Source organism: Uloborus diversus, chromosome 3 (assembly GCF_026930045.1).
Source record: "Uloborus diversus isolate 005 chromosome 3, Udiv.v.3.1, whole genome shotgun sequence".
Classification (NCBI taxonomy): Eukaryota; Metazoa; Arthropoda; class Arachnida; order Araneae; family Uloboridae; genus Uloborus; species Uloborus diversus.
The window spans coordinates 114,308,145-114,331,246 of record NC_072733.1 but is presented as its reverse complement, the minus strand read 5'-3'; the positions used below and the strand labels follow the sequence as shown (position 1 = coordinate 114,331,246).

The 23,102-nt window shown below is 32.1% G+C and overlaps 1 protein-coding gene across 1 annotated transcript in view; it reads left to right on the top strand.

Moving 5' to 3' along the window:
* The first annotated feature begins 278 nt into the window (after window positions 1-278).
* LOC129218900 (apolipophorins-like) overlaps window positions 279-23,102 on the top strand; it is a 165,393-nt gene continuing 142,569 nt past the window's right edge. The window contains exons 1-8 of the mRNA XM_054853221.1: window positions 279-441; window positions 5,756-5,803; window positions 8,555-8,706; window positions 9,734-9,958; window positions 10,036-10,188; window positions 13,078-13,273; window positions 22,388-22,637; window positions 22,835-23,000. Coding sequence (XP_054709196.1) covers window positions 279-441; window positions 5,756-5,803; window positions 8,555-8,706; window positions 9,734-9,958; window positions 10,036-10,188; window positions 13,078-13,273; window positions 22,388-22,637; window positions 22,835-23,000 — 1,353 coding nt within the window. The remainder of the gene's footprint in view (window positions 442-5,755; window positions 5,804-8,554; window positions 8,707-9,733; window positions 9,959-10,035; window positions 10,189-13,077; window positions 13,274-22,387; window positions 22,638-22,834; window positions 23,001-23,102) is intronic.

Here is a 23,102-nt window from a genome sequence, read left to right as displayed (position 1 = left end):
CATAACTTTATTCATAAGTGTAGTTTGTTGAATTGTTTAATGAAAACGATTGTTATAAAATCTAAACTATTTTTTGAATTAAAAACTGAAAAAAGCATTTGTATTGCCATGAATACAATAAAATAACAATTACCGAATAGAAATTCTTCAGTAAAGATCTACGCTATACATATGTAAGAACCCCTTATCATAAGAATCTCGATATCCATTTCTGCGTAATGAGAGGCCATCCGCAATGAATATCTTTACAAGAATCAATCACAGCAATTTCTACGTGAATGCCCAATGAGCGTCAACACGAAGGGATCAAAGGACAGTTTTATCACAAAGTTTATCGGGCCAAGTATATAAGCAAAGAAGCTTGCTTCCAAGCTTCGGTCTCATCCAAGATGGTCCTGGAATTAGCAATACTCCTGTGGCTTGGATGCCTAGCATCGGCAGGTAAGCCCGAATCGATTTTGACACCATTTTCTCAAAAATATAATACTAATTAAAACTATTGAAAACAAAACACTTTAATTAACATATTTCATAATTAAGTAAATGTTAGCTCTGGCATTTCTTTTTCAATATTCTCTACACATGAGGATGCACTTATAAAAAAAAATGAACCAAACATTATTTTTGCCGCTTCAGTTCCCTGTATGAATAGAACTTGTAAGGTGTTGATTGGTTGCAGAATAACTTAAATAAAATGGATGTTTATCCAATGACAGCAGTGCTAAACAATTACCTAGAGTGCGTCCTAAGATATGATATGTTTGGTCCATGTTCAAAAACTAATTGTTAAAACTGAACAGTTTCCCACATCATTTATATTTAGATGCTGAGAAAAAAATCTCTGTAAACTTTACATGATTTAGTATACCGTTGTGTCAAAATTTAAGTGATATACAAATCAAACAGGTTTTTAGATTTACATTGAGCAAGATAGAACCTTTCGAAGAATTAGAATTCTGATGTGCAATATTTCTAGGATAGTGGAAATATTTGATAAGACATTTAAAAGTATTTTAGTAGTTTTACCTATTCTGATAATTGCGCAAAATGGATTATAATCATATTTTTGTATATACTGTTAATATTTAAAGCACAAAACTCATCAGTGAATCAAAAGTTCAAATATAATGTCGCATTCGATTAAAAGTAAAAACTAGATATTTTTTTTAATTTCTTCTGAGAATTTTTATTAAAATGTTTTTTTTATAAAATGCATTTTCATTAAAAATATTTTTATTAAAAAAAACAGTTTATAATTCTTCAGTGTAGAATTATTGGTTTTGCTTGACATCTTCTCAGCATTCATTAATTGTCAATGGATCTGATTATTTCTACCAGTACAAGTGCTGTTAATAGTCACAATTGCGCATTTTGTGACAAACGCCAGCATATACTAGATATTGTACTGTTAAAAGTTATGATTGCATTGAGTGATGATTGCCGTAGGGGGAATAACCATACTTTTCTCCAGAAACTCCTTACCTTTTAGCATGGAGTCAGATGATTACCACATAATTTGGGAGAAGTAGCAGATTCTTTTCATACCGAGAATCGAGTTGGCGTCGTCTACATGAAAGACAGCAACCGTAACAACGGGATTGCACTGAGCTACAGTACCTCATGCTGAAGTTAAATCCGAATAAAAAGTCACTCCAAGACTCAGACTGTTAGTTGGGCAGCGAGACTAATAGATGTGACTTAACTATTTTAGTCCAGGCTTAATTTTGCCTACGTATTATTGCTCTGGTCAAAAAAAAAAAAAAAAAAAAAAGAAAGAAAACAATTTATAGCATAATTTTGAAATTTCGGGAGGAAAATATAATCGTTTGTTTTTTGATAGGTTAAGAGAACTGAGTTAATTTACAATTCTAGGATCGCTTCCCCTTCCCCCCCCCCCCCCCTCCACACACAGCAATCCCATTCCTAAAAATTTTAAAGTGAATGTTTGACCATGTTTACTCATTCCTATACCATGGATATGTTTAGAAAAGTAGGTAGTTTTTTCCCCAACGATGTGAGAAAATTATTTCACTTAGTTTGAGCAGTACAGTTATCGAAACTCTCTGTTGTGAAAAACGTACAGAATAGTGTGTTATGGTATGAGCCACAAATATTTCTTTCCAAAATGTTGATAGCATTTGATTAAAATGCATCTTTTTTTTTTTTTTTTTTGTTGCTCTCCAACGCTTTCAAGTTTTCACTCAACTTAATATATCGAGGTTTATCGCAAATTACAATCTTTCGTGCTTTAATTTGACCACATTTATAAATAGTATAACTAATTCAAAGTGTTAATGGTAAAATGTAATTTATGAAATTTTTTTTTCATCCAATGTGTTTTGAATCAAGGGAACAGTTTTGATGAAAAAACTCAATAAAGAAAAATATTGCATAACAACTGTAAAATAAATGAAACTCGGTTCTTGAAATTAAACTCATATCCCTGAGGGAAATTTTTTTTTTCAATACTGGTAAAAATGATTCGTCCTTTTTCATTTTTTTTTATTACACAGACTGTATACAAATGATGGACTTAATTTCAAAAAATTATATTTTCGAAAATTCTGCACATATTTAATAAGTGAAACAGGAATTTAAAGAGAAATATCAATTACCCAAATAAGCAATGTGACAGTACATTGTGAAAAAAGTTTAATTTCAAACGCTAAATGTTCTCCTTTTGTCACACGTCAACATGTAATATGTTATCCACTTCGTTGTACATATTTTATAGTATCATACAGTCAATGGTTCATAACGCTGTACAAATGCGTTTTTGAAGTGCTTGTCGTGCTTTCGGCATCGGAGGTTGATAAATAGTGTCTTTGACGCAACACTATATGAAAAAAATCACATTGCGTGTCGAACGAACAGAATCACATATTAGACGTTTGTCGGATAACAAAAGGAAAAGTCGTATAACATCGAACATTTGTAACTGAACAAAATTTGGTATATTTCTCATGTTTACTTTCAACACAGTCATGAATCACTTATTGTAATATGTGAAGTAGTTTCGAAAATATGATTTTTTAAAATCCTGTCCATTAATTTTGCTGACCTTGTACCAAGCTCATTAACAGTCAAGTACATAGTTATGTCCTTCCTAATAGTTTTACCTACTCCTATGAAACGCGAGCCATTCAACCTGATATAAGTTGTTTGAAATTGTAATTAATTAATTATCAACATTCTTATATTTTAATTAAAATTTATAATGCTGCCATCGAATGAAACAATTATAATTACAAAAGAATGATATAAATAGAGCTCTGTGCGCTTCATTTAAAAATATATAATTCAACCTCAAATTAGCTGCTTTGACTGAAACTTGAATTTAGTGTTTACAAATTTTAATCAATGAACTACAGATAACTTCTAACTTTAAGAAATTGTAATACAGATATCAATGATCTTACCTTTTAATTTACTTGCTTTGTTTGATTAATAAAGCCAGTGTTATAAAGTCAATATAGAAAATTGGGTAATTCCCGGACATCTCGACACGATGTACCGCAAGGCAAAGGAATATTTAAGAAAATACGCAGATGTATTTAATACTGGACTTCATGAATAGAAGTTGCATTCAGCACCAAGTCTGCAGCGAGTTTTTTTATATGAAGCTGTACCTTATACCTGTAGATGCAAATAGTAATATTAACAACACCACCTTTCGTTATAAATAAGAATATTCATTTTTTAAACTGCGCCATTATTTAAATAACAACAATTCTTAAAATTACTGTTTCAAGGTTGAATCGGATATCATTTATTTTTTTAACAGTTTTGTATTCTCTTACTAGACATAGTCGGTGGCTGTACTTTGATTACAAATGAGTTCTCCAATCATAATTCATTTTGATATTTTCGCTGCTGCTCATTCGGAAAACTTTCTATCAAAAGCTTCTCTCAAAATTTATTTTTATCCATTTTGAAAGTGAGTAATTTGAATCAACGAGTGCTACTTTCGTGGAACCCGTGCGTGGAGCACAATTTAAGGAACACTGACCTAAAAGATATATTTATAAATATTCAGAGATGCTTCTCTTATATTTTCATTTCTTTACACTGCTCTGAAATTTTGTAGTTATTTCCTCTTGATCTTATATACTCTTCAGGGAAAAGATACCGCATCGAAATTGAGTTTAAAAAAGAAGAAAAAAAAGATTAAAGAATTGTTGATATTCGCAATTTTGAAAATAATTTTACTTCTCCCATTATAAAACACAAAATTAAAGAGTATACGTTTCTTTGAAAATGAAATTATTTAACTTCGGAGGAGAACTTTTCACCTTTTAATGTTTCAGTGAGACATCAAAATTCATATTTATTCTTCGTCCTAAAGTAATTAGTTTTCAAATTAAAACTCAAGATATAATTAAAAAAGTCATCAATCTATTGAGCAATCAAGTATTTATTATTTTCGGTTGTTTAAGGTTTGGAGTGAGTCGCTTTTCATTTATTGGTTTTACAGTGTTCGAGTCTCTACAAGGAAATTTGAATAATGTATAAAATCTGTTTTAACAGGTGGATTTGTTTGGACAATTTTAGCCAGAAAGAACGTTTGACACAGAGCACGTACTGTGCAATAAAGATTTTTCGATATTATAAACTTGATGCTAGTTTTTGAACAAATCAAAACATTTCAACTTTAGCGCCCAAGGAAAACATTCAACCCATTTTATCAAAAGAAATAAATTTATAAATAAATAAAAAATTAAAAAATAATCATAAAATTAGAAGTTAGAAGTTTGCGCCAAGAGAAAATTGCAGTATACTGGTTATATTTTTATTTTTGTTTTGTTTTTAGAAATTGAAATGAAATCGTTGTTAAAAAAAATACGTTTTAATGCAAATTTAACTTTGACCAATGTATCTGAATTGATTGCACAGTTTGATACTGCTTAAAAATTCTGTAAATTCATACTCTATTTTCATTGCAATAGCAAGAACTGAAAGCGATTTTATTTTCGATAAATATGATTATTCAACAGTAAAGCATTTATTTTCAGTCTTACTTTTTTATATCTTTTTTTATTCTACTTGGCAGTGATTTAAAGACAACACAAGTTGTTTCTCATAGGGCAGACAGTTTAAATTTCAATACAGTTTGCTTTTTTCTAAAATTATTTAATAAGTGAAATCATTTGTTTCTAATAGAATGAATAATTTGCGTTTCTTGTAAACTTTTGTAAAGTATTGAATAAAATAATTTCCATATTTTTCAGTTCGGAGTTGGGGGAAAAAAATTCTGCAGCTTAGTTCTATATTTTCTTGAGCCTGAAGGGGGCCCGAAATTTTTCAATGAGGGAAGAAGTATATGTAGAGATGTAGGGATAAACAATATGGAGGGGACCCGAAAAAGTCATTTGTGACGGGCCCCAAAGCTTCTGTGCACGCCCCTGTTTTCTCTTGCAAATATCACACATGTTAATTCTGCTGATTGAGAATTGGGTAATTTTTGCAATCTCAAAATATAGACGCTTATCAATTGAGAAGTAAATGTTTCTTAACAACAAGCAATCCTTGATTGTGAAATGTTCAACTAACTGAAACGGGTTCAAATTTAATAAGCTTATGGTTTACATATTAGCCTTTCGGTTATTTTTTATTCAAGCTCTCAATTACTTCAAATGGTTTGACCATAGTTTCTAGGAAAAATTTTTCAAGCAACAAAAATATTATATTCTCCCCAAATTCGTATTTAGTTATTAATTTTTGAAGTTTCTAATTCTTTTTATGTTTCTATTCTCAGGACCTGTTGCTTGGGATGATTCGAAATGTTCCCAAAAATGCGATGGCGGTAAGTTTTCAATGCACATAAAAATTCTTATTTTTCTAAAAATGCATAACTAAAAACTCTCTTAATGGTAAGGATCAAGTTGCAGAAAGATATTCCCTGGCAACAGATTGTGATTTCATTTGAATGATTTATTGGAAAGTATACATCGAGAGGGTTTTCTCTCTCTGACCAACGTCTGCAGCAGCGTAAACTTTCATTCGAAGTTATTTGTTTTTGGAACTGTTAATTTACGTGACCGAAAACTTGACGAATTTAAGTTCGAGTAGTATTTTCACTCTTACATTCAACAACACCAGAAGACTAAATTACCTACTTCTGTGCTTCGCAAAGTCAACGAATAATTTTTTAAGAAATATGAATAACTGTGAGAAATGTTTTCATGGTTAAATGTTGTGTCTTTGATAATACCGATTGATCAAACTGTAGTTAATGTAAACAGATTGAAGTTTTCATTTGATGCAAATAAAAAAAAAACGCTATCAAGTTTGCCTCTTTGGTTTTTTTTTAATGCGCCCTTTAGTAAGTTGAAATTTTACAACCGTATTGTATGGTTCTTGAATTAAAAAATATTTTGTAACTGACTGAACTAACAATCATAATCTTCTCATGATTTTTAAATTTTGGCAGTAATACTCTTATACAAATATCTTAAAAGTATATAAACTTGCATATGCACTGTCGTTCATTCGAATTAGAGAAAAGTGGTAATGAATGAGACATGGGGTTAAATGGGCCATGACAAGTTTCCATAAATGCACTTTGAAAAATAAATAAATAAATAACTTGTGCCGTTCGATAGCAGTAGTCATTCAGAAATCTGATACAACTATTGTTCGTCTGAGTCAATCCATTTTTTTTTTCTTAAGAGCACAATTAGCAAAAATCTGCTTGAAGAGTAAGTTTTCATGCTCTTTCTAAGTCAGTTATGGATTTTATTTAAGATACCTTCGGTTATTATGAATCTTATGTAAAATTTGGTTATTCCTTTACTCCCTTTAAGAGGCATTTTTATTTAATTTTAACTTCATCCCTTTCAAAAATACAATTAAGTCTGAAAAGAGCTATTGGGGTTGAATGGGACAAAAGACATAGTAATGAATTCGACACATTTTTTGTCTCTTCTATACTTAGAAGTTTTAAAATTTCTTCTTTATTTAAGTTATTTTAGTTATAAACTAAGCTTAGTAGTTTTTTGTGAATGTTTGGGTTTTGGGAGGTGTGATCTTCTAATTACTTGTTTTTACAACTAGCACAATATTTTGGTTTTCAAGCAATAACTGATGTTTATACTATTCATTAAATTTATTGTTTTCAAATGTTGTATAATTATTTGAGTTTTGGAATCAAATTTTTTTAAGACATGTTTTAAAATTAAAAAAAATAAGAAAATTGATTTTAAATCATTTGCTATCTTATCATGATAAAATTTATTCTAAAATTTGTTTTCTGGTTTTTATCGCTTTTCGTTATTTTACCGTTTAAGCACTACTATATATTGTACTTAATTGCAGATATACTATGAGAAGTAGAAAAAGTTTAACTTCAACCTTAAAATCTTTCTTAAAAATGAGTTCCAAATTTTGTCTTTGGCGTTTTATTCAACAAGTTTTTTATACAATAGTATTTTTGTTTTCTTTCTCATTAAACTATCAACACACACACACACAATGCTCTTCTCTCCTTTATTCAAACCAGTACTCATATTTTAAATGGAAATACTTATTTGATAGATTTGTTTCTCAATTTAAAATAGCCTCCCATTCATTACCACCAGTGGTCCACTCAACCTCAATGGTGGAGATGAATGGAACAAATGGAATTCTTAAGGTTTAATATTACTCTTAATTACAGCTGTTTTTTTTTTTTTTTCAAGTTTTTAAAATTTTTCTATGTTTTTGAATTTGTATTGAAACTATTCTGAGAGTTAGAGAAAAAAAATATAGATAGAAAAAAATACAGAAATAAAATTTAAAAAAGGGACCCATTCATTACCACAGTTCTCTACTTAAATGTTGTATGTATGTACATGACGCATATATAAAAATGTAACATTTTAAAATTAAATAGAGCTATTCAAAATTTAGGAACAGCGAGTTAAATGATAGTTAAAACGACGTTTGTATAGAAAATGACAATTTACTGAGGTTTTTGTATTCAGTCTTATTTTATGGCTAGATATATTGTTCAAGAAACGAAAATAACAATATCCTACGACAGATATCCTACGATTCATTTTACGGCTTCAAATGGATTTATTCGAGAAATATTTTACTGTAATCCAGGGTTTTGTACCATTGAGCTTATAATTAATTGCTTGGTTTAATTTATGTGCCAGGCTGAACTTTGGACTACTTTTCCAATTATTCGTTTATACTTTAACGAAGTAGAACAGAGTTAATAATGATTGAAAGTTGAGTTAAGTTATGGTCAACACAAAATTACTTTAAGAAAAAAAAAGAGTTTATAAGTTTGTCCAGCAGAGCATATAACATATGATAAAATATAATAAATGCATTAATTTCAACTAAACATAGTTTCAATCAACATTATTTACGATATTTCTACAAAAGGAACTTTGAATGCCTGTTTTGAATGAAAAATTTATTTTTTGCCAACAAGGCAAAAACAACATTTAATGTACGTTTCAGAGTTAAATCCGGAAAACACCTACAACGAAGCAGTACAATTATTTTTGCTAAATAAAGTTCAATGTTTACAGGATTTATTCATGATCTTTTTCTTCTTTTACAGGGAGCAAATTTCAGTATTTACCAGATACATCATATATTTATTCCTTCGAATCTCATAACGAATTTCAAGCAGACAGAACATCAGATTTGTCGATAGGCATGAAAGCGACAGTTGAGATCACAGTTCTTTCCAAATGTGAACTAGTTTTGCAGGTAAGTAACTTCGTAGCCTTAATTTGAATCTTCGAGCATAATTGAATGGTCCAAGAGGCTTTGCTTCCCAATACTTCATCTGAGAATTAAATGTTTTCGCTCATCAAGACAAAAAAATTTTAAATCACCGAAATAATTTTTGATGGAGTTTTGTTTTGACATTTTAAATTTTTGGACTTTTGTTTTAAAATTTACCAATTAATTAGAGTACGCTAGAAGTTCAAAATAAATGTTTATTAATAACAATCATTTGTTCTATCTGATTGTGCATTGATTGTGTTAATATCATCTTAATAAGTTATGCTATGGAAAATAGATGCAAAAGATCATCCACAGAGAGATAAAGTACTCTTCTCCATCCCTTTTTTAAAATTAAATCATAACATTCGGCTTTTGGGGAGCATTAAGTTGCTTTTAGGACACCATGCATGGCAGATTTTATGGCTTTAAGTGTGATATTGCATACAGATCCATACAGACTACAATGCTCTTACCAGCCCTACTGCGTTCAGTTTTACTTGAAATGTCAACGACTTCCACACCCTTTCAAACGATAGATTTGCAAAACTTCCTTTTTAGAGAACTGCACATTGCGGGACACCTTCGCAATCGATCAGAAACGGAAACGTAGGTTCGTTTTAATGTCAAAAAACATGTGCGTCACAAGAAAATGACCTTGTCGTATGCAAATTTTGAGAATCAATACTAAAACCAGATTTTTCATCGATTTTCTTTATACTTTTGGGACAGCATTTTTTCGTTTATATTTATTAAAATTAGATCTATGATCGATGAAAGTTGTTTGAGTGTTTTTATCATTTTTATGTCATCATTCGTTATTTGCATAGCTTATTTCGTATTGCTAACTCGTATAGTTAGCCCGTGGTTTCAATAAAATTATTGTCTATAATCTTTTGGGACGCACTTCATAAACACAACAACATAAAAGCTTCAATAAACTAAATTTTAGAGAAAAGAATAATTGGAATTAATCCCATAGGTTTGAAACACGAATTCTTTCTTTCAGATAAAGGATGCCTCATCGCAGCATGGTCCTTCAGAGTTGCAATCTTCTTCTTTCATACAAAAATTAAAGAAGAATCCATTGCCATTTTCCTGGAATGATGGGAAAATTGAACACGTTTGTCCAAACCCTGAAGACTCGAATGACGTAAATAATGTCAAGAAAGCAATTTTATCAGCCTTCCAAAATAGTATGAGGTCATTTGAGTTTGATGCATTCAATTCCGAAGTAAGTGCTTCAGAATAGTTCATATATTGTTGAAGTCTCATAATTATTATTTACCACTTAAAAAATTGTTTTTTTAGACTGATGTTCTTGGTTCTTGTGACACAGAATATCAAATCAAAAAACAAGAAGGTGGTAAAATTGAAATCTCAAAGAAAAAAATTGTCAAATCTTGCTCAAATCATCTTAAAGGACAAACATTACTTACTGGAGTTCCTTATGAGTCGCAGTCGGTAAGTCTAAAACTATTACTGATGTTTATATTATTTTTTAATTTTTTTTTCATTTAGATTTTTAATTAAATTGTGCAATCATGAACAATTGAAATTATACAGTGGGCCATAAAAAATCAAGTTGAAATAATTATGTTTTATTTAACAGTATAACTTGATTAACTCTTTTCTTTCCTTCAACATATGGTTAAAATACGGTTTCCTCTTTTTATTAAAACGTCTTAAAAACTTTAATTGAAATGACAAATTGCGCAGCAGCAACATAATATCTAACTCTGTACTCGATTGTATCAATAACAAATGCTTGACCTAATAACTTAAAATAATTTATTACTTTATGCGTAAGAAATCATCTTACATAAATGAAATTTTCTACTGCTTGTAGATTGTAGATCATATGAAGCTTTAGAGATTTCTGCCTAACCTCCGAAGGTTGGCTATGTTTCGGCAGCAATAATTGCGACACGTTTCCAAAGTTCGTTAGCATCATTAAACTATAAGTAAGATGGAATGACTGTTACCAATTCCCCCTTTTGTTAAAGACGCGGTCCAGTTTTGAAACAGGTTCGTGAAAGTACTAGAGAGGTGACAGCAGTCTAGACGGCAAAATGTAGTGTCTCTCGTATAGAAGCCATTCAAAACGTTTGCTGATTACATTCGAATAAGTTTATAATTAAGATGCTAGTTTAGTATTTTATCACGTTAAGTTTTGCCTGATCTATTTTTGATGAAAGGAAAGAAGAATTGACAATAAAATTCGGTTTTTGGGGAGTGAAAAAGCCCATTTTTCATTTTTTTCTTAAGTTTAAGCATTCATTAAGATTAAGTTATTCTTCATGAAGACCTATTAGAATCAGCCTGTTTTTTTTTTTTTTTTCTGGGCTTCTAGTATGACCCCATAGCTATATTCATTCATTATTTTATTCACTCAACCATTTTTTCTCATACATTAATTAATTAATGTATTCATTTACTCGTTTATTGTTTCATTTTCTTTTTATTTATTCATTCATTCTTTTACCTACTCAAACATTTGATCAAAATTTTCTGTAATAACCAAATAAAAAATACTTGATTCGAAAAAAAATTTTATTTTTCACTTTGCCCAATGGAAAAAAAAGGCGAAAATGTCCACTTTTTTGGGGGGAAGAACAAATTTACTGCCAAAAATAACAAAATCAAATTTTAATGAAAGTTTTATTATAAAATATATTGTTCTTTCTTTATGTAGCGTAATTTTGAGAACAGATATTCAATCTATTCGTTTTGAAAACAGCTAAGGCGTCCTAATTATTTCACTTCGCCCCATATTCCCTTACTATGAAAGATGGAGAAAATTATAGACACATGAAAAATGGTGCGTCATTGTATAAAGAAAGTATACAATTTTTAATCAAATGATATTTAATAATAACTAATGTTTTATTGAATCAAAAATCAATAATTTAAAGAGTAAGTTGTAAACTGTGTGATGTAAATGTAATCATATGTAAAGTTAGAAACAATAAAAAAACTGCAAAAAAAAATTTTTTTTTCATCAAAAGCTGAGGTGAGACTATCCGTAACATAAACTTAGAACATGATCCTTTAACATTTCATTCATTTTCACGAACTTTATAAATTATTTGTTTTGTAAACTTTCATACTACATGTTATAGTATCGTCATATGCAGAAAATTACATTTTGCAATTTTTTTTTTCTGACAAATGATTTCATCACAGTTTCTTGTTGAAGGTATGCCTAAAAAATCATTTTGAATAATAAATAAAAGAATATTTATTTCACTGATTAATTGGTAGTACCTGGCCGTTATAAATAGTCAGCAAAGTGGCCGAATAATCGGCTCATCCCTAATGTATGGTCATCCTGATTTCTCTTATATATCTTCACTCTACAGAATCCCGATTTAGTGTCCAAGTTTAATTTTTAAAATGTTGTGAAATTTTAAGTGAAATCTTTTGAATGTCGAATCAATTTTTGTAATCTCTATCTTGTATATGAAAAATTAATTTTGTGGAAACAGAAAATTCGCTAATATTGGCCTTGGTGATACATTGAGATAGATGGATTTAAAAACTTTATTTTGTGAATACCACTATTCATTATTGGTTTCACTTAGTGTTCAAGTTCAATTTCACAATTACAGAGTGTGTTACACATTTTTAAAAATTTTTGACAACTGCATGAAATGCATAAAACATCATTTTCCCATTCTAAATATGTTGAAAAATTTTAGAAAAAGGTCGGACCTTCTGATTAAAATGAGGAGTGCTTTGTATAAACTATTTTAATACTCCATTTTGCACTACATTGAAACATTTTTAAAATGGCTAACTAAAAAGAAATAAAATATTTCATTTTAGTTAAAACACGAACTTATTTTATGTTTATTTATCAAGCCAAACAGAATGAAAACTTTTTGACCCTGTAAATAACTTGGCTTGTTATAATTTAATGAGTTTTACAAAACTCTTTCGGTGATATTTTCTGTAGATTTTTTCTTTTAAGGATTCTGAATTGTTTAGTCCTTTTTTTTTTTTACAAACGTATTTTGTAATTATGTACTTAAATATCTTCTCAAAACATAAAAATAAAAATTTTATTAATGTTCCTCTCTTTTCATTCTTTATTTTAGGTGTTTAAATAATGTTATACGTTTTCTCTTAATTGGTTCGGAAAGATACCTGGTTTATAGGGGGGGGGAGCATTTTAATCTGACATACGAGTATTATGTTTTGAATACATTTTCCTCGGCAGAACATCCAGATGTTCACTTTTATCTCAAAAATAATTTCTCACTGTACTTTAGAAAAAAAAAGTTCAACACCCATATCGAAGTAACGTCTATTATTAGACACATTATTAGAGAAGAAATATATTTCTTTTAGAGTATTCAAAGTTTACCTCTTCTATCGAATGAAAACTACAACTGTGAGCAGACTTTTCAAGATGGAATAGTAGAATCTGTCGAGTGCGACGAAACTGCAGCTTTTAAACCTGTATCAGATTACGGTTACGTGGTAGAAGCTACTGGAACAGTTAAACTTCAAAAGTTATCTTCTGGGAAAGCCACACGAATATTATGTAAGTTTTACTTCTCATTGTCATTCGTTTCTTGTAGTGTATTCAAATAGAAATGCATTCAATCTGAAATAATAATCAAATGAAATTCTTTTTAGCATGTTGTTGAATCTTAAAAACAACAAGCTGACCAGGGGCGCCCCGAATTTAAATTTTTGGAAGGGCGGAAGTTTTCAATTTGTCGAATGGAACTCCAAATTTTGCCAAATATTAATAATTTTGCCGAATTGAACTTCAAATTTCGCCAAATGATGGTGCTTTTGCCAAATGGAACTCCAAATTTTGCCGAATAAAACTACAAATTTTGCCGAATTGTCAGACGAATTTTGCCGAATGAGGAAAATTCAGGAAGGTCACAATGACCTCCCGTGACCTCCCATAGGGTCGCCCCTGAAGCTGCCTCATTAATTTAAAAATTCACTTAAATAATTAGGAACACCGTTTTCTCAAACTCTGACTAAGCATTTGTGCCGATAAGCTTTAAGAGCCTTATGATAATAAACACAGACATCAATCAACTGCATAGTTTCAACGGAAATCAAGAGGTCTCCTTTTCATTGACCTCTCTCTAGTAGAAAGTGTAGACCACAGTTCAAATGTCATTGTGCTATCTTTTCGATCTTTCTTCGAGAAGGATAAATGTCCTCTCACTTTTGAAATAATTCGCAAATTAGGTCATTCTGATGCATTTTATACTGATAATGTTTCTCTGAAACACGTTTATTTGAAAAAAAAAAAAAAAAAAAAATCTTGAAAAGCGCTTGGTCATCCTGATTAACTTTCAGAAGTTATATAAGTTCAAATTCGTTTACAATTTGAAGGCATTGCAGTAAAAAAGAGAAAAAGAAACTTTTTTAAACAATACAATTTACAAAATAGCACTACAGATTTAATAGTATCGGCAACTTCTAGAGTGAGTAAGTGTGTGAGTGTGACGTGCGTACGCGTATTTATATAATTATTTATGCAAGGACGGTTTATTTTTTCCAAGGTTCGAACGGTTGTGAAATGAAATCAAGCGGGAAATTACGATGGCACTCTTTAAAAATATCTCACCCCGGCAAGGAATGTGACAAAAAAAAAAAAAAAAAACTTGAAAGCGTTTGGCCGTCCTGATTAATTTTCAAAAGTTATATAAGTTCAAATTCGTTTACAATTTGAAGGCATTGCAGTAAAAAAGAGGAAAAGAAACTTTTTTCAACAATACAATTTACAAAATAGCACTATAGATTTAATAGTATTCAGGGGTGCCCATCCCCCCCAAGCTCAATGGCGCAAATTCCCCCCCCCCCCCCAAAATTTTTCTCGCTTTGGAATCGGGTTAAACATAAATTTTGAAAATATCTAATTTCCAGTCGAATTCCGGGGGGGGGGGGGGGGGGAGCGCGCTAACAAATACCATTTGAACTTAAATATTGTTGGATTGTTCCGCCTCGCCTTCCCAAAATTTGCAACGTGGACCTTGAGTAAACAAGTTTTGGAGACCCCTGAGTTTTGCTGCACCTTTTTTTTTCAAAGGTATGAATAATTACAGTGAGAATGGATTCAACTTTCTGTTTAGGGATGGACTGATTACTAGATGTATGCAATATGAACCTTGAAACAGAAATATAATAGTCAGTTAGCTAGAGAGTACGGGGGGGGGGGGTCTCCCCCGAAATATTTTAGAAAATGTATTTTTAAAACCAGTTTTAGACGATCTCTGGTGATGTTTGGGGGATAAAAGGTTTGATGGCCTCTTTGCGGTAATTTTTCTGTATTGAAACTTCAAAAACGCAATTGTAAATAGTCTACCGTTGTGTTAGGGGAGGCAGGTTCGGGGGCTCTCCTCCGACAAGTTTTCAAAATTGTAGTTCTAAAGACGCAGTTTTTGACTACCTGTGGTAATGTTAGGGAAAAAAGAGATTCGGGGGCTCGCCCCCGGAAAATTTTCGTGATAAAAGTCTTTAAAACCATATTTTAGACTATCTATGGTTAGGGGACAGGCAGTTTTCTGAAATTGATCCTCTAATATTACAATTGTAGCCGACCTTTGTGACGTTAAGAAAAAGAGTTTTTGGAAGCTCTCCCGGAATTTTCTCGAAATTGAAGCCCTAAATTGAAATTTAAGACGATCTTTAATAATGTTGACGAAAGTGGCGCTCCACTTAAATTTTCGAACCTGTAGCTTTACGTAAAAACGCAATTTTGATAGATCTTGATCAGGGCCGTCGTTAGGTCAAAAAACTGGGAGGGGGGGGGGTACACATTTGGCTGCCCCTTAACTGTTTAAAACGCATGTTCCAATATGCAGAGAGAGAGAGAGAGAGAGATTTAGCTTCTGGTTTAGCAGGGATAGTCATTTTACTGAACCTTAATACAAGCAATATAAATTTGATTGTAAGGAGAATATTCAATCAGAAATAGGGGGTGTCGAAGTGCTACCTCCTGGATTTTTTTTCGAAATTGAAGATATAAAAACGCAGCTTTAGAATATATTTTAAGTTGGAGAGGAAGTAAGTAGAGAGGAGGTCCAATATATCCAATAATTTTTACAGAAATTTTGGTTCCCAAAACACAATCGTACGTTATATTTGATTATGAGAGGCGGTCCGGGGGTTCTCCTACGGCAATTTTTCAAGATTTTTAGTTGAAAAACTCGGATTTAGACGATCTATGGTGATGTTACAGGAGGAAGAGACTCGAAGTCATCCCCTGATAAATTTTCAAACTTCTTGAAATTCCAAGCACGTAATTGTGAATTATTTCTGATTGCGATAGGTAAAGGGGGGGGGGGGGGAATTTGAAAATTGCAGTTCGAAAAATGCAGTTTTAGACGATTTATAGTGATATTAAGGAGAATAGAGATGCGAACGCCATCCCTCCAAAAGTTTTTGAAAATGAAAGCTTTAAAATGTGGTTGTTGACTTTTTTGTTGAAATGAAGTGCACCGCCAGTTTCTTGAAACTAAAGCTCCGAAAACGTAATTTAAGCTTTACCGAACTTACTTCACTTACTTCACTGAAGGAGGATTGGGGGGGGGGGGGTGTATTGAAGGGGCTCACGCACAGAAATGTTTCGAAATTGAAGCACTAAAAACGAGATTTAAGACGTTTTTCGGTGATGTTGGCGAGAGAGAGAGAGAGAGAGGGGGGGGGGGGGAGCATTCTCTCGAAAAATTTCCGATCTGTAGAAAACGCTGGTTTAGAAGATTTTTGATAAGCTAATGTTAATGGGTGGAGAGATTCGAAGTCCTCCCCTGAAAAATTTTCAAAATTGAAATTCAATTAACGCAGTCGTAGGCGATTTCAAATACTGTTAGAGGAGTGGGGAGTTTGGGAGATCTCCCTCGAAAAATTTTCTGAAGCCTTGACAATAAAATTTTTAAGGATCTTTAGTAATATTAGGAGGAGGTCAGGCTCGAAAGACCTCAGGAAGTTTTTTTTTTTTAAATTAAAGTCCAAAAGACGAAATTTATTCGGCCGTGAATGATGATGATTGATTAATTGAGAAGGCAATGGGTTTTAGAACGTTTTCCCGAAATTTTTGCAAGGCCTATGTTTTAAAACTCAATTCCTGACCAGCTTTTGGGACGTAAAAAGAAGGAATTGGAGTTGTCCACCTCAGTTTGGCTACTTCCCTGTCTTCATTTTAAGTTTTAATTATTGGTAAATATAGTGTGGTAATACGTTCTTCCTATTTTAGTTTGCCAAACACGATTATTTGCTTGGATTTTCCATCGTAAAATTGTCAATTTCCAGCCTAATATTTTTGTTTTCTTGAAACACAAGCGTCTGTTGCCCCAGAAAAAGAACTTTTAACATTTTGAACGGATGTGGTAATTTTGTGCGATACCTAAGGTCTTATTTATTCCACTTCATTTTACTTTAAATGTTCCTCCTGCATCTCTTGATTAAGCTTTGAATTAACCACGATTTTTACGTTCAAACATTTAGAACTCCTGGTGTGATCATTCATCACATTATTTTTAATCTCTCTTAGCATTAAACTGTTCCCCCCCCTCTCTCTGTTTCAAATATATTTCTGCGACCCAGGCATTTTTCTTCACTAAGCAACGATTTTCAGAACAATACTTTTCATCAAAAAAATTACATATGGGAAATGTTTCGGCGGCCCCTATGAAGCCATCCTATTTATTTATCTATTTTTTTTTAAACTGAAGAACCATGAAGCATGGTTTTGTATAACCAGGGCAGCCGAGAGAAAAGCCGTGCACCATGTTAGTTTTTTCGCCGGTTCTCCCTCCTATTATGCTAATTTTACTCATGCACAATACTTGAGTTTGAGCCAGGTCCATAGTTTCCGCTTAAGCAGACATACCCACTCTGTCGCCTAGTGAATAGTGCACTGAATGCTATTTTTTGCGTTAAAAATGTTTAAAACTCACATTTCCGCGGCCCTTACTTTGACAATCTGATTAAAAGAGAATCATGGGTGTTCCTAAATGGTATTTTAACATTACTTTTTACATTTAAATTTTACTACAAAAATGCTTTTTGTCACTATTATTTCAGTTGTTCATTTGTATTTACTATTTTATTTTTTAAAACAACGAAGAGTTTTTCCTTTTTCTTCGTTTGTTACATCTCTGAAAGGAAATTGGCGGCTCCCCTTATTAAAAACTGGGGGGGGGGGAGCACCCCCCCCTTGGCGTCGGCCCTGATTTTGATAATGTTAGTGGAAGGTGAGTTTCAGTGCCATTCAACCGGCAGTTTTTCGAAATATATACTCCAAAACGCAATTTTAGGATTCTCTTAGATTATGTTAAGAAGAGAGGGGGGGGGGGAATCAGGGGCTCTTTCTTATAAATTTTTCAAAATTGCAGTTCTAGAAACGCAGATTTAGATGACTCTTGATGATAAAGATGGTGTTATTCGGGCGTTACAGTGAAGGGCGGTCTCCTGAAAGTTTTCCAAAATTGAAGTTACATAGTCAAAAAGGATGGATAGCACACAGATACCCTATGGCAGATATCCTTCGTAAATCTTTAAAAATGGATTCAGCTATTCAGCACACATGGAAAATCAGAACTCGAGAATTTTAACGATTCAAATATTCTTCTATGCATATCAGATACCTTCTATGCTTCCATCGGCGAAAACCAACATCACTGAAAGTTTTAATAAAAATCATCTAATGAAAAATTGAACCAATCCGTTTAAAAATGGTAGAGAAGATGATAGTAAAGTGAAATGAAAAAGTCTACAGAAACTTAAGCTAGTTTATGAAAAAACTATAGTAATTGTCGATTGGAGGGATTAAAAATATGTTATTCGCAAACTTCAAAACTAGTTCTTAACGATTGTCAAGGTGCAAATGAATCAATGAAAGACAAGTGCATAGTGGTCAGAATTATTACAAACAATAAACTAAGGAGAGGAGAAAACTTTTTATTTTAGTCATTTTTGATCTTTCTCTCTCCCTCTCATCACTGTCACACATATTCATCATGCAGAATTGTTCTACTTCAGAAGATTTATAATAAATTAAATAGGAAGCAAATCGTCTGATCAAGCTTTGAAACGGGCACAAACTCCATCCCGTCTCTGATGTTCCCTTTATTGAAAAGAGACACGGGTATTAAATTTTGGTAAAAGTACGTGAAAAAAGTATTACTTATGCATCTATTTCTTGTTGAATAAGATTAAATATTTTTTCCTTCCAAAAATCAAAAATTTCATGCTCTAAAGAAAATCAAAACTTCTGGAAAAAAATCCCCCCCAAAAATTTTGATGGCGCAACTTGCGCCATAATCCCCCCTGTGGGCACCCCTGATAGTATTGGCAGCTTCTAGAGTGAGTAAGTGCGTGAGTGTGACGTGCGTACGCGTATTTATATAATTATTTATGCAAGGACGGTTTTTTCCGAGGTTCGAACGGTTGTGAAATAAAATCAAGCGGGAAATCACGATGGCACTCCTTGCAGATATCTCACCCCGGCAAGGAATGTGACAAAAAAAAAAAAAAAAAAAAGAAACTTGGAAAGCGTTTGGCCATCCTGATTAATTTTCAAAAGTTATATAAGTTCAAATTCGTTTACAATTTGAAGGCATTGCAGTAAAAAAGAGGAAAAGAAACTTAAAAAAAAAAAAAAATACAATTTACAAAATAACACTATAGTTTTAACAGTACGGTCAGCTTCTAGAGTGAGTGAGTGAGTGCGTGCGTGTAACGTGTGTGCGAGTATTCTGCCGTGTGCAGGTACAGGGCAGTAACTGCAAATTTTTCATTTTTCACTTTTTTGTAGTTTTGTCATCTATTGTACATTAGTTTTATTGTACAAGCTTGCTTATTTGGTTTCCGCTGAAAAAAAAACGCGAAAAAAACGTCTAATTCCAAGTTTTCCCTATGTTTAATATTGAATCCAATACACATTTCTTCAAATATCTCGAAAACTTATTTCTGCAGATACTGCCGTTTACCTGCACACGGCAGTATTCATATGTAATTCTTTGTATGTTAGAACAGTGTTTTTTCAAGCTTGGAACGGTTGTGAAATAAAATTAAGCGGGAAATTACGATGACGCTCCTTGCAGATACCTCATCCTGGCAAGAAATGTGACACAATAAAATAAATAAATAAAAAAACAGCATTGGAGAAAATCAAAGTTTTACGCTATATAGCAGTTTTTAGCAATTTAGTCTCAAACATTGCAATACGCGCAAAAAATCTGTTGTGATGCTTACTATTTGTTTTTTTCTGCCTGAATTACTAATACATACTTAAAGTTTGAAAAATTTTCTTCTAGATTATGAACTTTTGCCTGACGTGTCACTATTAATTATACGCCACCACGACACAGTTATGCAAACTAACTTTGTACGAATTTTGTAGCAAGAAAGAGCATTCAATTTATATTTTAAATCAATAGCTAATACGTTTTCCATAAATTTTGAGTTGGGTCCTTTTCCTTGCCGGGGTGCGGTATGTTGAGCGGTGCTTTTAATATACCCGTGTATTATATCAGGTCGTAGTTGTCAGTTCTCAGCGCTTAGTGCGCATGTAAACATATCTCAATCAGCAGTACCTCTCTTTAAACATGAATCTCAAGTTGTATGATGTCATTCGGTTTATGCATATTGCGGGGTGCAATACAGCAGAAATTCATTGAAAAATGAGGCAGAGAGAAGCAAAGGGATGTAAGTGGAAAGTGGCAAAATTAAAAATTTGGAGAGGTTCAAATGTGGTAGGTGATCCTCTCCTCTATCTTCGGGCAAGATATCGTACTAGTAGAACTGGTAGGTAGGGGAGAGTGTTGTACCTTGGGACACTTTTCATATTTTATTTTTTAACGTCAATTATTTGAATCAAATTTAAAATCTAAAAGTCATATTAAAATACCCAAACGTACTTCTATGCAAGATACTTTTTAAAATTCAGACAGTTTGAAAATAAGATGTTGCCAGCCATTTAAAGTAAAAGTTCCAAGCTGTCCCAAGGTACAACATCCCATTTTACCTTGGTACACATCCAGTTGTACTATGGGAAAGTCTTCATGATTCAGGAAACAGCCATATACTTAAACCAATTTTGCACCAGAAAAAAAAAAAAAAAAAAAAATTAATTTGAATTTTGTCATCTTGAATTCAAATTATGTTTTTCGCAATCACGAGTGTGTGTGTGTATATTTAAGCGTGTGTGTTTGTGTGTATGGGGTATGTGTGGGTGTGTGCAGGCATGAGTGTGTGGGTAGTTGTGTGTATGTGTGTATGGGGGTATGTGTATGTGTGTAGGCGTATGTGTTTGTGTGTGTGTGTGTAGGTGTATGTATGTGTGTGCAGGTGATATGTATATGTGTGTAGGTGCGTGTATGTATGTGTGTGTAGGTGATATGTATATGTGTGTAGGTGCGTGTATGTATGCGTGTAAGTGTAGGATATTGACGAAACCTGGAGACGGTTTTCGCTAGAGGTGCAGCATCGTGAGGACCCGGTCGACGGTGATGCTGCAGAGGGTGGCGGTGGGAAAAATGATAGGAACGTCAAAAACAGTCAAATAAAAGCAATAAGCAATCGTGATTGCTCAAAAAAAAAAAAAAAAAAAAAATCATAGTGGTGAATTAAATCATGAATAAAAAATAATGAATTATGAATAATGAATTATGAATTATTATCTGACATTAAATGTCTTTAAAAGACTACATATGATTAGAACATTGTTCCATGTTCCTAAACATATCTTAATTATTAAGAACCATGCATATGTTATACCTTGGAACGTGTCCTAAGGTACAAAATGTTTGGCTGTCCCAAGGTACATTTACCACGTGGTTTAAGAAAAACCAAAATAATGGTCAATCTAGATGCACTATCATTATTTTCTCATTAGAAAATTATTTAAAGTACTTCTCTTTTATAGCAAAATAACATTCATTTGATTAAATTTACAAATACAAAGACAGATAATGAAATAAAAATGAAGAAAATATTTACTCTGAGTCTTGAAATTTTCTTTCTCTCACAGAATCGTCAATTTTACTCATTTGATGCTGATTTTTACCATGGCACCATTTAGTGGTGAAGGTTACTATTGAAGATTACAAAAAGATGGCTGCTAAAAATAGATTCTCAGAAATTAGCAGTGTCCCAAGATACAACACTCTCCCCTACTGCTATACAGCATGATTTAGAAAACTTTTCAATGAAAGTCTACCTAGGACGTTATCTTTAAACTCATTTTACTCAAAAATTAAAAATGTCCACTTACATCCCTTTGCTTCTCACTACCTCAAATGATCAAAGGGTGTGGGAAAAAAAATCATGAGTACAACAGCAACGGGCGAAAATGTTATTGAAACTTTGAAGAATACACAGATGTTCATGCTGCATGCTGCAGACCATTACAGTCTGGACTGGATCCTTTCAATTTCTATCTTTTTGTTAACATAAAAATTTGTCTCGGAGAACAAAATATTTTTTCTACGACGAGGGTTGGGAAAACTGGTGCCACTTTGAGACAAATATCTAAATTACAACAGTGACTTTGAAGGACGATGCTGGATGATGTATTGTTTGAATTTTCAATGTGGTTTTCATTTCATGACCGATCTGACCTTGAAAAGATTAGTCCTCGTAAAAATATTTCAAATTGAACTATAATCTTTTCCTTTGTTTTTAGATAAAACTCCCGTGAAGGAAAGTTTGGTCTTCAAGTATCAAGCCAAAGCTGAGAAAGATGATAGCTCAGAGGAAGGCGCAAGGCAAATAATTCAGCATTTGTGTGCAAACACGGACGGTTTGATCAACAAGAACGCTGCAAACCATGTTCACAAATTGATTTACACCATTCGCCACTTAAGTCAGCAATCATTAGAAAACATATATAATGCCTTAAAAAATAAAGAAATTTGTGAGCATAAAAAAATCTTGTAAGAAAATAATTTATTGCTTTAATTTCATTTAATAACTTTTTTTAATAAATAATTTAGTTTTTATTTTGTCAATTTTTTTATGCACTTTTATATTTTTTACGGCTGTATTAAAAACAGAAAGGAATGTAAATTAGTTTTTCTAGTTAATGTCAAAAACTATGTTATGGAAAAAAAAAATTCTTTTTATTCCACAGGAGCCTTTTTTTGGATGCCTTAAAAATTGCATCTTCAGGGGGCTCAATGGGCCTTTTAAGCAAACTAGTTCTCAACAAAGAGCTTTCTGAAATAGATGTAATGCTATGGACTACGTTGATTCCGTTTTTGTCTTACGTTGAAGAAGACACGATTGCAGCAGCTATAGTAAGTATCTAACATATAAAATCGTTAAAAATAAATTGTGTGGTTTTAAATTTGGTAATAACAAACAAATCGTAATTATATTGCTGTATCTAATATTATTAC